The following is a 14222-nucleotide window of genomic DNA, read 5'->3' on the forward strand; positions in this document are numbered from 1 at the left end:
ACCACAGATTTAAAACGTGCTATTGCAAATAGGCAACGTGCTATTGCAAAAGGGAAATGCCCAGTCTGAATTGAACTCATTCGGGCCCGGGAGCGGGAGTTCACCTCAGCCATTGAACAGCAAGCTTTTCAACCCGGTACCAGCCATTTGGGTTTAGGTTCCAGGATGAGAAGGAGTGTGGTCTTGAGCCTGGCCTGAGACTGAGAGCAGGGATTGGCCAGAAACCGACCGGTCTCACAAAAGCCTAAGATGTGTGGATTGTTGGAACTGTTCTGTACCTGTTCATGGGAGTAGTTTAGAAGGGTCAATGCATGTGTTGCAACTCATGGGACCTTACACCAATAAAGGGTAGGGGTGTGTGGGGGGATTTCATGACAGGTGTGTCTAAAACAAAGGAAAAACCAAAGTTCAGTGACTAGCTTTGTGACCTTTTTAATCTCTCTGAAGCTCATTCTCATGTGTCGTTTTGTTAGGGTTAAAGGAGGTGACAGAAACAAAGGCTTTAGCCCCTAAATATATTTTACCCTTTTTATTTGCTGATTCTGAATTGCAAATTTGTCTACTCACAAAAACTGTAACCCCAAAGTCAATATTCAAAGAGTTCTTGAGGTGGCGAAAATTTTGAGTGGTGCTTTGTGCATAAAAATTCCTAATTAAAAGCGAGTCAGCTGAGGTCCAACAAAACCATGCAGTACTTGTTTTAGCTTTCATGCTGTGAACGAGTGTCCTTAGCATGATCTATTTTGTGCCACATTTTGTTGTTGTTGTTGCATTTTTGTCCTTTTTGTTGGTGATTTCACTGTTTAAAAATGGTCCCCAAGCCTGAAGTGCTGTCTGGTATACATAAGTGCAAGAAGGGTGTGATGTGCCTTATGAAGAAAATAATCTTAGATAAACTTATTTCAGACATGGGTTACAGTGCTATTGGCCTTGAGTCCAATGTTAATGAATCAACTATATATGTATATGAATACACACACACACACACACACACACACACACATTGTTTAAACCATCAACAAGAAGGGCAACTGAATGGAAGAAGATATTTGCAAATTATATATAGACTAGAGGCCCGGTGCATGAAATTTGTGCAGTGGGCTTGGGAGGTCCCTCAGCCCAGCCTGCCCCCTCTCACAGTCTGGGAGCCCTCCTGGGATGTCCTACTGACAGCTGGGGAGCGGGCCTAAGCCTCAATCTGGCCTCCCTCTGTGGGAGGTGACTGGGCTGATCAGGGGAAGGCACCACCCCCCATCACCCCACTGCTGCTGCCACTGCCAGCCACCACAGCTGCCAAAATGTTTTCATCAACACAGATTCCAGTCCCTTTACCACGAAAAAAATGACAACTTTCTTTAGGCATTTTCAAGATGTGTCTTTCATAGGATATGACATTTCTTTCTTTCTTTTTTTTTTTATCCTCATCTGAGGATATTTTTCCATTGATTTTTAGAGAGCAGGGAAGAAAGAGGGAAAGACAGAGAGAAACATCAATGTGAGAGGGCCACTTCTATTGTTTGCCTCCTGCATGAGCCTTGACCTGGGCCCCAGCCAGGGAGGAGCCTGCAACCTAGGTATATGCCCTTGATCAGAATCGAACCCGGACCCTGCAGTCTGCAGGCTGAGGCTCTATCCACTGAGCAAAACCGACTAGGGTAGGATATGGCATTTCTTAGCCCCTCCAGCAGCGGACCTTCATTTTTTCCTCCAGGAGTCAGGTAGAAAAATCCTAGATCACCTTCTTGGATTCTTATTACCCAAGTTACCAAGAACACTGCGGGGAGCTTAGCCAATGAGTGGTCAGAAAAGGTGTTTCCTCTGTAGCTCACATGCAGAGGCCCCCCTGGTGTGTGTGTCCACTGGGGTGGGGGCTTGCTCTGAGCCTGGTACAGGCCCGTGCTCCACCCCTGGTGTGTGTCCGCTCCGGCCCATCTCCAGCCCCAGCCTCCCCATGGCCGCTGGGGCTGGGGGCAGCACGCAGTACCCTCGTGCCCCTCTGTTCGTGCACCTCCTCCTGAGCCAGTCGTGATGCGTTAAGCCAGTCGTTCTCAACCTTGGCTGCACATTAGAATCACTTGGGAATCTTTTTAAAATCCTGATTTCTGGGCCTCATCCTCCGGAAATTCTGTTTCTTTGTTACTAATGTTGTGGCCCCACCCCATAACAAAGAAACAGAATTTCCGGAGGATAAGGCCCAGAAATCAGGATGTTAAAAAGATTCCCAGGTGATCCTACTGTGCAGCCAAGATTGCGAACCACTGCCTTAAGGCATCCCAGCTAATTTGCATATTACCTGTTTTTATATATATAGATACACACACACATATACACACATACACACAATCAAGGGTCAATATCCAAAATACAGGGTGGTGTTTACAGTTGTTTGTATGAAAAGTAATACAATAATTAATAAATAATAATACAAGAATAAGCAGTTTCACATACTCATAGCTGAAAACCTACTTTTGCCACATCCTATATTTAAAGAACATACACAACTCAGCATCCAAAAAACCCACAACCCAATTAAAAAATGGGCAGAGGACCTGAATAGACATTTCTTCAAAGAGGATTTACAGATGGCCAACACACACATGAAAGGATGCTTGACATCACCAATCATCAGAGAAATGAAAATCAAAAGCACCATGAAATATCACCTCACACTTTTCAGAATGGCTATTATCAAAAAGACAACAAATGGCAAGTGTTGGCAAGGATGTGGAGAAAGGGAACCCTCATGCACTGTTGGTGGGATTGTAAATTGGTGCAGCCACTGTGGAAAACATCACGGGGTTTCCTCAAAAAATTAAAAATGGAGCAGCTATTCCACTTCTGGGTATGTATCCAAAAAACCTAAAACAGTAATTCAAAAAGATATATACACCCCTATGTTCATTGGAGCATTGTTTACAATAGCCAAGAAATAGCAAGCGAGGTGTCCATCCATAGATGAATGGATAAAGAAGATGTGGTGAATATATACAATGAAATATTACTCATCTGTAAAAAATCTTGCCACCCTAACCGGTTTGGCTCAGTGGATAGAGTGTCGACCTGCGGACTCAAGGGTCCTAGGTTCAATTCCGGTCAAGGGCATGTACCTTGGTTGCGGGCACATCCCCAGTAGGGGGTGTGCAGGAGGCAGCTGATCGATGTTTCTCTCTCATCGATGTTTCTAACTCTCTATCCCTCTCCCTTCCTCTCTGTAAAAAATCAATAAAATATATTAAAAAAAATCTTGCCATTGTTGATAACATGGATGGGTTAGAGGGTATTGTGTTAAGAGAAATAGGTTGGACAGAAAGACAAATATCATATGATTTCACTTATATGTGGAATCTAAAAAAAGAAAGAAAGAAACAAAATAAAACAGAAACTCATAGATACAGAAAACAAACTGATTGTTATCAGAGGGGAGGAGGTAGAAGATTGGGTGGAAGAAGGCCTGTATCTTCCTTGACAAAAGTCAGTCTTTACCTTAATTGAGCCAGCCTGTCTATTGACTAGCTTTTAGTTAGGAATTTTTATGTTCAGACATCCGATGTGGTTACTGTAGGTCTCTTGAGTTTGTAAGACCCACCATGCAAGCCTCCCCTGAGCTTGTCAGTTTTAGTATGTGGCCTCCTCTAGGGATTTCATCCATGCTAGGGATTCACAAATACATATATATATTTTTAATTTTAAAATTGATTTTAGAGAGAGAGAGAGAAAGGGAATGAGCAAGAAACATTGATTTGTTGTTCCACTTATTCATGCATTCATTCATTGTTTCTTGTATGTGCCCTGACCAGGAATCTAACCTACAACCTTGGTATATCAGGCTGATGCTCTAACCAACTGATCTACCCCGCAGGACACAACTATATTTGCAATACAAGCATATTTGTCTACAAAGAGCTATATAGCAGCTCTCTCTCTCCCAGGACATGCTCAAGCCTTTCTTCCCTCCCTCTCAGGCTGCATCTCCTAAACTCTAAGGCAGCGGTTCTCAAATTACTGAGCATAAAATTGAGATGAGTTGAGGTGTATATGGGAGGTGAGGCAGTGAAGTCCATGAATGTAGGCAATGTCAGAATGGAACAAAATGCCATTTAAAAAATGAGATAACACTGAGCATATTTAAAAAAAATATATATATATATATTTAATTATATTTTATTGATTTTTACAGAGAGGAAGGGAGAGAGACAGAGAGTCAGAAACATCGATGAGAGAGAAACATCGATCAGCCGCTTAAAAATGGTGTGGCCCTAACCGGTTTGGCTCAGTGGATAGAGCGTCAGCTTGCAGACTCAAGGGTCCCAGGTTCGATTCCGGCCCAAGGGCATGTACTTTGGTTGCGCGCACATCCCCAGTAGGGGGTGTGCAGGAGGCAGCTGATCGATGTTTCTAACTCTCTAACCCTCTCCCTTCCTCTCTGTAAAAAATGAATAAAATATATATTTAAAGGGCCAGAAGGTTGAGAACCACTGCTCTAAGGGTGCCCATGAGAATTGCAATCAGGGGAACAATGGCCAGCAGCAGCTGGACCTGGGCTCACCCCCTGAACCCGTCTCCAAGACCCCCTTTTCTCTGACTCCAGTGAGCCAAAGCAGCCCCACCTAGGTTCTCTCCTGTTACTTATTCTAAGCCCTTCCTTGTTTCACTGTCCCTATCTTTTAAATGTATCTTAATTCTTGAAATTATTACATATGCCCCCTCCTTTTTCCCCATTGACGTCCTCCACCCCCGCAGAAGTCCCCCGCCCCTCCACCTGGCTTTCACCACACTATCATCTGTGTCCACGGGTTATGCACATATGCATATAAATTCTTTGGTTAATCTCCCCCCTCTCTCCCCCTCCGTCGGCTTTCCCTCTGAAATGCATCAATCTGTTCCACGCTTCTATGTCTCTGGATCTATTTTGTTCATCAGTTTATTCTGCTCATTAGATTCCACATATGCGTCTTTCTCCGATTGGCTTATTTCGCTTAGCATGATGCTCTCCGGGTTCATCCATGCAGTTCACGGGTCCTAGCTTTGCAAAACCTGCAATAAAAAAAAGGGGTGGGGTTTGCTAGTAGCACTCCCGCCCCCAAAGCTGCGCGCGCAGCCGAGCCTCCGCGCAGGCGCAGGTGCCCTGTGCCGCCCTCCTTCCCCTTCTCCGCCTCCCGTCCCGTGAAACTTCCACCCCGAGGAGCTGGGGTTCTCTTGCCGCTTCAGGCCGACAACACCCCGCTGCGCTGCACCGCGTCCGCGACAGGACCGCCCCGTGGGAGCCATGACCCTCACCTCCTTGCGGCCTCGCCCCCTGCGCCGGGTGTTCGTGGTGGGAGTGGGGATGACCAAGGTAACGGAGCGGCCGTGGGGAGGCGGGCTCCAATCGGTCCGCTCGGCCCGCTAGGTCCGCTCAGTCCAGTCGGTCCGCTCGGTCCGCGCAGGGCGCGGGTCAGGGTCTGACACTGTCCGTGGGTCCGTCCTCCAGCCCACCGCCCGGGACCCCGGCCCTCGGGGCATCGCAGGGGCAGCTGGGTGGGTTATGAGAGAGTCTCCGAGGGATGGCAGTGTCTCCCCGTTTTCCATGCACCTACTTCCTCCCCTCATTCCATCGCATCCCGTGACAGCGTTTGTGGGGGACACAGCAAGATAGTCTCAGGTCCCCGTCTCCTTTGACCCCGAGTGGACCCTCAGGGGCCCACCTCACCCCCGAAAGGGAAGCGGATGGTGAATGCCACCCGCTCCGCGCTCCTAGGAACACAGTAGCCCCCTGATCCGCGGGTGCAGTTAGCTGCAGCCAGCCACCGGAAAATCCCCAAAACAAGCAATTCCTAAGTTCTGAATTGCAATACCCTCCTAGTTACTTAGCAGCCATGCACTTAGCCATCTCGGTTATGAGAGAGAGAGAGAGAGAGAGAGAGAGAGAGAACATTCACAGAACTTTTATTACAGTATGTTGTTATAATTTTTCTTTTATTATTAGCTATTGTGCCTGATTTATAAACTTTATCATGAACATGTATATATAGAAAATAAACAGTATACACAGGGCGTGGTACTATTTGTGGTCTCAGAGACCCACAGGGGGCCTTAGAGCAGATCCTCCAAGGATAAGAGGGGACTGATGTACTCCCTGTTGGATTCCTTCTCAGGGACATTTAAACAAATTAAATCTTTATTGTTGAAAGTATTAAATATGTCCCTCCCCCGCTCCATTGACCCCTTCTAGCCCACCCCCACCCCGTACCCCAGGCCTTTACCACCCTGTTGTCTGTGTCCATGGGTTATGCATATATGCATTCAAGGTCTTTGGTTGATTATTTCCCACCCATCCACCCTCCCCAGCCTTCCCTCCAAGATTCCACACTCTGTTCCCTGCTTCCATGTCTCTGGATCCACTCTGTTTGTTATTCCACATATGAAGGAGATCATGTGATATTCGACTTTCTATGACTGGCTTATTTTGCTTAGCATAATTCTCTTTAAGTCCTGCCATGGTATCTCATAGGGTAAGAGATCCTTCTTTTTTACTGCTGTCTAGTATTCCATGGTATAAATGTACCACAGCATTTTAATCCACTCATCTACTACTGATGGGCACTCGGGCTGTTTCCAGATCTTAGCTATGGTAAGCTATACTGCTGTGAACATAGGGGTGCATACATTCTTTCTGATGGGTGTTTCATGTTTCTTAGGATATACTACTAGAAGTGGGATGATGGGGTTAAACGGCGGTTTCATATTTAATTTTTGAGGAAACTTCCTACTGTTTTCCATAATGGCTGCACCAGTCTGCATTCCCACCAGCAGTGTATTAGGGTTCTCAGGGACATTTTGAAGTACGGATGAGGAGGAGAAACATTAGTGAAGGTCAGTGTTTTGGTGCAAGATTTTTCTAACCTTGTTTCTGTTCCTCAAGTGTTCCCCTTTTTAGAAATGTTGGTGCCTTTGGAGTTAGGACCAGATAATTAAGCACTTACTCTTTTTAATACTACTTTTGTGTGTGATAATTCTACTACCCACAGAAAGAGGTACATCTTATATCACAGCTGAAATAAGTTTGCAAAAGCAACACTTATCTTTATTACATGTGATGAACTCTTTATATTTCCTATTCTATTTTATTTTTTAAAATGCTGCTCACAACCCACAACCCTTAAAATTGATTCTGTCACCCTATGCAAATCTACAGCTTGAAAAATATTGCATTCTCTCATAATCCAAGTAATGGATTATTATCTCCATTTTATTGAACATCTCTGAGGCTAAGTGGGGCTAAGTAATTTTTTATCATGATATAGCTCCTAAATTTTGAAACTGATTACTCAACATCTCATGTTCCTTCCATGATATTTCTGCCGTACATTACTGTTACAGTTAATTCATCATTTAAGCATATATTTATTAAATGTAGTATGTGTTATAAGCTAAAACTATCCAATGCTACAAGGAAGTGATTCCTGTAAGAATCAGGATGGTGCCCTGGCTGGCTAGCTTAGTTGGTTAGAACATTGTCTCTATACACCAAGGCTCGATCTCTGGTCAGGGCACATACAAGACTCAACCAATGCATGCATAAAAAATTGGGGCAACAAATCTGTGTTTTTCTCCTCCTTTCTTCCTCTCTCTCTCCCCCTCCCCCTCTCCCTCCTCCTCTCCCTCTCCTGCTCTCCCTCCCCTTCTCCCTTCTCCCTCTTCCTCTCCCTCTCCCTCTCTTCTTCTCCTTCTCTCCCTCTCCCTCCCTCTCCTTCTGCCCTCCCTCTCTCCCTCTCTCCTAAAATCAATAATAAAAAAAAAGAATTAGGATAGTATTTATTTTGGGGGTGGAGTGGGGATTGAGATTGAGACTGAGTGCCTAGAGAAGCTTCTGGAAGGGCAGGCAAAGTTCAATTTTTTGGTCTGGGTCTGGGTGGTGGTGTTAAAGATAAAGGTGGACACTAGGTAACTATTAGGACATTTTAATCAATAATATACTATTGCAAAAGGGAAAAGAGTTTTAAAGGGCAAATGGGGATCAAGAGGGTGCTGAGTGGGGGCTCAGTAGTGTCAGAGAAGTGAGAACTTAGAACAAGTGGGAAGAAGAGGGGATTAGTCCACGTGAAATTCATGTAGATTTGCTAACTGACACTTGTGTTGGCCTGAACAAACAGTAAATTCTTTTGGCAGCCCTTAGTTTTCTCAGCCAGGTACTTTAATTGGGGTTAGGGTTGTCCCAGGGATGTGGTCTTGAGCTGTTAGAAACTATGTTAGTATTTAAGTCTTTATAGGTCAATGTGAGGCCTAATAGATAGTAGAGGAAGCTGGCTAGATTTGGTGAAGGAGAGAATCTTTGCTAGTGATTGCAAGAGTGTTTGCTTTAAAATAATTCATCAGAATACACATACACACACACACATTTTTTAGGGTATGTATGTGTGTCGTTTCTGTATCTCTGGTATTTGCAATAAAAAGATTAAAACTTTAAAAATGAGGCAATTAATAACTCCAGAAGAAAAAAACAAAATTGTGCAATAGAGGAAATTTAATTAATCATAGCACCCAACTTGGCTCAGGAGTGAGGGAGTATTTACTTAATAAGGTAAACACTGAGTACTGATTTAATAAAAAATTGTTGATTCAACCATATAAGAAATATAAATGTAGTAGTATATGTGAATTGGCCTAAGAGACCAATCTTTATTGGGTATCATTATATAATATCTTAAATTGATAAAGAAGCAATAATATAAGGATATTTAGAAACATGGCAATTTATAAAAAGAAGAAATATCTAAAAGTGGATATTTTGGGCCCTAGCCAGTTTGGCTCAGTGGATAGAGTGTCAACCCACAGACTGAAGGGTCCTGGGTTCAATTCTGGTCAAGGGCATGTACCTCAGTTGTAGGCTTGATCCCCAGCCCTGGTCCCTGGTTGGGGCTCCTGTGGAAGGCAACCAGTGGATGTGTGCCTCTCCCACATCGATGTTTCTCTCTCTGTGTCTCTACTCCTCTTTCTAAAAAATAAGTGGATATTTTGGGAGCAAGTAAGACAGTGGATGGGGAGTAATGAAGCAGGGTTACTGTTTTTATTATAAGCCTTGTGATACATATTTTTTTGCACTGCTTTGCTTAAACACACACACACACACACACACACACACACACACACACACTTACCAGAAATTCCCTCTCTGCTATCATCCAGTCACTGACTCCTCTCCTGCAAAGGCTTGTCATAGATGAGTTATGGCTTTTATGTTCAGCATTATGTTTGTGAGTTCATCCATAATTTTATGCGTAGTTATTGGTTGTTTATTCTCATTGATGTAACGTCCAAAGTGTAAGCATTTCACACTTTATCCAAGCTACTGTTAATTGACATTTGGTAATCCCCACCTAAACATGCTTTACATTTTGAAGGAGTAATGTTGTATGTGTTAATTTGCCAGACTAATTTTTTAAAAATTGCCTTGATTTCAATAAGAAATGGGAATGCGAGGTTATTTCACTGTATGGCTGGTAATTTAGTTTTTAATGGCTATTACTTGTTAGAGCCTAATACTCTTTATATAAGTGCTCTCTGTAAATGCTCTGGTTGTGACTTGAACTGAAAGCTAAGTAGAAGGAGAATGGAAAATTTTTGGATGCTGAATTAGGGAATTATGAAGGATTTCCAAATTCAGGGATTATGAAGAATTGGGATGGGTCAGGGACAGGAATAAATGTTAAATATTTTGGTTTGGTACAGTTTGACAGCTGCATTTGGCACCGCAATGAAGTGTGGCATTTAAGTTAAATATCTATACAGTGTTTCAAATTGGGTTTTGTGACCCATTGGGGGTCGTGAAATCAATTTAGAAGATTGCCTCTAACATTAAAAATAGAAAATATTGTACCAATATGACAAGGATAAGTATTTCATGCAAGTTTTGCTTTAATTGTATATGAATATACAGTTGGTCCTCCATGTGTAGGTTCTACAGATCAAAAATATTCTCCCAAAAATGTTGTAGTTGATGTGCACTATGTAGTTAGGCCTATGATGGTTGCAGAGGATGTATCTGTACTGGGCATGTACAGACTTTTTTCTTCCCATTCTTCCCTAAACAATACAACGAACAACTATGTACATAGCATTTATATTGTACTAGAGGACCAGTGCATGAATTTGTGCACGGGTCGGGTCCCTCAGCCTGGCCAGCAATCAAGGCCAATCAGGGCCGTCTCGCCCAGTCCCAATCAGGGCTGGCTAGCTGGGGGGATGGACTGCGGAGGTTGGCTGGCTATGGAAGGTTGGCTGTGGGAGTGCACTGACCACCAGGGGGCAGCTCCTGCATTGAGCATCTGCCCCCTGGTGGTCAGTGCGTGTCAGAGTGACTGGTCGTTCAGTTGCTTAGGCTTTTATATATATATAGATTCGTATTATAACTAATCTAGAGATGATTTAAAGTACACAGGAGGATATGTGTAGGTTATATGCAAATACAACACTATTTAAAGTATGGGACTTGAGCATCTGTGGATTTTGGTATTTGTGTGTTGTGTGTGTGTGTGTGTGTGTGTGTGTGTGTGTGTGTGATGTTCCAGAACTAATCCTGTGGGTACCAAGGGCGGACTGTATGTGTATGCTGGGTTGTGGTATTTTATTGTGGTTTTCTGTCAGAAAATTTTAAAAGTCATCTTTATCACAAACATTTACTAGCAAACCACTTCACTTTATTTAATCAGTCACCAAGTTTGGTAGATTTTACTTTCTTTGTGTTTCTTAAGGCTGTCCACTTCTTTTCCTCCTCTGTGCTGCTGTGTTAGTCACCTCTCCCTTGGACTATTTCAGAATCATGCATTTGGTCTCACTGCCTCCAGCCTATAAGGTCCCCTGTGATTTGACTCTACAGCCAGACTATTGAAGTTTCCGCTCCACTACATATTAGCTGTGTGTCCTTAATGTTACTTAATGTCTCTGTGCTCTAGTTTTTTTTTAATGGTAAAATGGTGATGATAATAATAGTATCTACCTCTTAGTGTTGTTGTGAGGACCAAGTGAGTGAATAGATGTAAAGTGCTCAGCATAATTCATAACGCAGTAAGTTCCCAGTAAATGTTAGTAGTTAGTTATCATTTGGTCCTAAGTTCCTTTTCTATCCCTATCACTTGTCATTTCCCATCTTGTGCTTCAACCTCTGCCATATAAAACTGTTTTGCAGTACTTGGCTTGAGCCACATTCTCTCTCTTCTAGGCCTTTGCTCTAAGATTTCCTTTTCTCTCGCTGGGCTAACTCCTACCCTTAAAGACTTAATTTAAGTGTCAGTTCCCCTGGGAAGCCTTTCTAGTCCTTCCTCTGACGCTGGGTAGTCGTCTCTCCCAAATCATTCTGTACTTATGACACTGTAGTGTAATTTCCTATTTTTTATTAGGCTGGAATCTCCTTGAGGGTAAGGACTGTATATTACTTATTATCAGAATCAAGGAAATGCTAGGTGTTCATTAAGTTTTTATTTGAATGAATGCATTTCTGTGATGTTCTGGTGTGAAGAAATCTAAACTTGCTTCTGTTTGTTATCTCCTTCTGTATTTCTAGTTTGTGAAGCCTGGAGTTGAGAATTCAAGAGACTACCCTGACTTGGCAAAAGAAGCAGGTAATATAGAACATTTAGACCTTTGAACATTGTAGTTTATTGTGTGACCTGTCTTGATGGTGGAGTAGCCTTGCCACCATAAAAGGAAGCCTGGTCAAGGGAGAAAAACCTATCAAGCGGTTGCCTCGGGGCTCTCTAGAGGAGGACGGGGAAAACCTGGGGCATTCTTAGCTGACAGCCAGAGCAGACAGTGGCCAGTGATGTATGTGCTACCCAGCTGTGTGTTGGGACAGCAGAGGGCTCTGTGGGAGAGAAAGGTAGGGTTACTAAAAGGGATAACTTGGTTCTAGGAGATATGACAAAATCAGCATCTTCCTTTACTAGAAAAGGGATATTCACGTTCAAAATGTATTAAATACCTGTATGGAGGCTTTCCTCTCTTCGCTTGACTGAGCCAAGTGAAGAATTCTTTTTCTGTCACTAGGCCATTGTGTGACTAAATGAGGTGATACAGTTTATTATTGTTTATTCCAGTGAGTATTAAGCAAAGAACTTGGATGCATACTGGTGAGTGAGCTGGACTCAGAGAGAGAAGGGTCCACAGTGTGTGGGTCTATGTTCTCTAAGCCAGCAGTGGCCAACCCTGGTCCGTGATGTCCGAAAGGTTGGCGACCACTGCTCTAAGCAGTCTTCAGAGGCACGTGCTTGGGCCAGGCTGCTGCTAGCGGAACTATCATTCTGAATTCATTGTTCTCTCTTTAAAAAAGGAGGGCACGCACAGTAGCTTCTTTTCATGGTAGAAAGAAATGTTTCAGAGTCAGAGCCATGTAGTCTAAGTCAGGTGTCAGTTGTTGACACTGCTGGAAAACATCAGCTTCCCAGCACGGGGAACCTTTGGTAGCTACTTGGGCCCATGAAGTTGTTAGGTAAGTCCTCCTCCTGGGAAGTCTCCAGACCCATCCTGTTCCTGCGAGCTTGTTGCAAGGCAACCCAAAAAGAATTGCTGCGGTTATTCATTAGAGACTCCACTAGTGCCTAGAGTCCTCATATTTGGATTTTGTTTCTACTCTCTTATTTACCTCAGTATTTAGATATTACTATACATGAAATCAGAGCATCTCTGCTCCCCAGAAAGGAAGGTTCATTAGGTTTAATTAATTGATGTTGATTCTCTGGGTGGACGTTCATTTAATATTTATCTTTTATGTTGCTAAACATTCTTTTTATTTTATTTTAATTTTTTTATTGATTTTAGAGAGAGAAAGGGAGAGAGAGAAACATTGATTGGTTACCTCCTGCCTAGGGATCGAACCCACAACCTGGGTATGTGCCCTGACAGGGATTGAACCCACCCCTTTTTGGTGTACAAGATGATGCTCCAACCAACCAAGCTATACTGGCCAGGGCAATGTTATTATATTCTCTCTCTCTCTCTCTCTCTCTCTCTCTCTCATTTATTTTTTTGTTAACCCTCACCTGAGGATATTTTTTCCATTGCTTTTCAGAGAGAGTAGAAAGGAGGGAGGGAGGGGGGGAGAGACACAGGGGGAGAGAGAGATACCTATGTGAGAGAGATGTCAATTGGTTGCCTCCTGTACATGCCCCTGACCGGAGCTGGGGATTGAACCTGAAACCCAAGTACATGCCTTTGACCGGGACTCAAACCCACGACCTTTTGGTGCACAGGCCAGTGCTCTAACCACCGAGCAATGCCAGCCAGGGCTATTTTCTTGACTGATGTCTCCAAGTAGCTTCTGCCTTTCTCTGAAGTGGGAGATGCTTTAAACAGTTCTTTGTCTATATTTTTGTTCCATTTCTTTTATTTAGCTAAACATTTTGTGGTTACTTTAGTAATATGTGAATGTAATATTTTGATTATAAAATGGTGGTGTTGAGGTGAAGTTATGGAGTTTAAAACTAACTGTAGGGATTGACTAGTAACAAATTCAGCCTGATTGACTGCTTACTGCTTAGAACTCTCTTCTTTTGTAAGCATAATTAGGAAAATAAAACTTCATTTAATAAAGGAACTTTGCCCTGGTCAGTGTGGCTCAGTTCATTGGAGCATTATCCCGTGCACTGGAAGGTGGTGGGTTTGATTCCTGGTTAGGGCACATACCTAGATTGAGGGTTAGATCCTGGTCAGAGTGCATACGGGAGGCAACCCATCGATGTATTTATCTCACTGCAATGTTTCTCTCTCCCTTCCTCCCTCTCTAAAATCAGGAAGAAAAAGAAAGGAACTTTTAAGTAAAATAAACTTTTTTAAAGAAGTTTTTATTGATTTTAGAGAGAGAGGAATGGAGAGGGGGAGGGAGAGAGAAACATCAGTGGGTTGCCTCTTACACTGTATGCACCCTGACTGGGGATCAAACCCGCAACGTGGGTATGTGCCCTGACCAGGAATTGAACCAGTGACCTTTTGATGCATGGGACGACGCACAACCAACTGAGCCACACCTGCCAGGGCTAGAATAAACTTTTAAAACGTAGCTTTGTTCATAGCTCTAGCTGGTTTGACTCAGCAAATAGAGCGTGGATTCTGGTCAAAGGCACGTATTTGGGTTTGATCCCCAGCCCCAGTTGGGGCACGTGGGGGAGGTAACTAATTGATGCCTCTTTCACATTAATGTTTCTCACTCACCCCCTTCCCTTCCACTCTAAAAAAAATATATATATATATAT

At 43.3% G+C, this 14222-nt stretch overlaps 1 protein-coding gene across 1 annotated transcript in view; it reads left to right on the forward strand.

Annotated features, from left to right (window-relative positions):
* The first annotated feature begins 5108 nt into the window (after positions 1 to 5108).
* Positions 5109 to 14222, forward strand: part of SCP2 (sterol carrier protein 2) — an 87598-nt gene continuing 78484 nt past the window's right edge. Inside the window, exons 1-2 of the mRNA XM_006768329.2 lie at positions 5109 to 5335; positions 11540 to 11597. Coding sequence (XP_006768392.1) covers positions 5267 to 5335; positions 11540 to 11597 — 127 coding nt within the window. The 5' untranslated portion in view covers positions 5109 to 5266. The remainder of the gene's footprint in view (positions 5336 to 11539; positions 11598 to 14222) is intronic.

The sequence above is a fragment of the Myotis davidii genome, unplaced genomic scaffold (assembly GCF_000327345.1).
Source record: "Myotis davidii unplaced genomic scaffold, ASM32734v1 scaffold79, whole genome shotgun sequence".
In the NCBI taxonomy this organism is placed as follows: domain Eukaryota; kingdom Metazoa; phylum Chordata; class Mammalia; order Chiroptera; family Vespertilionidae; genus Myotis; species Myotis davidii.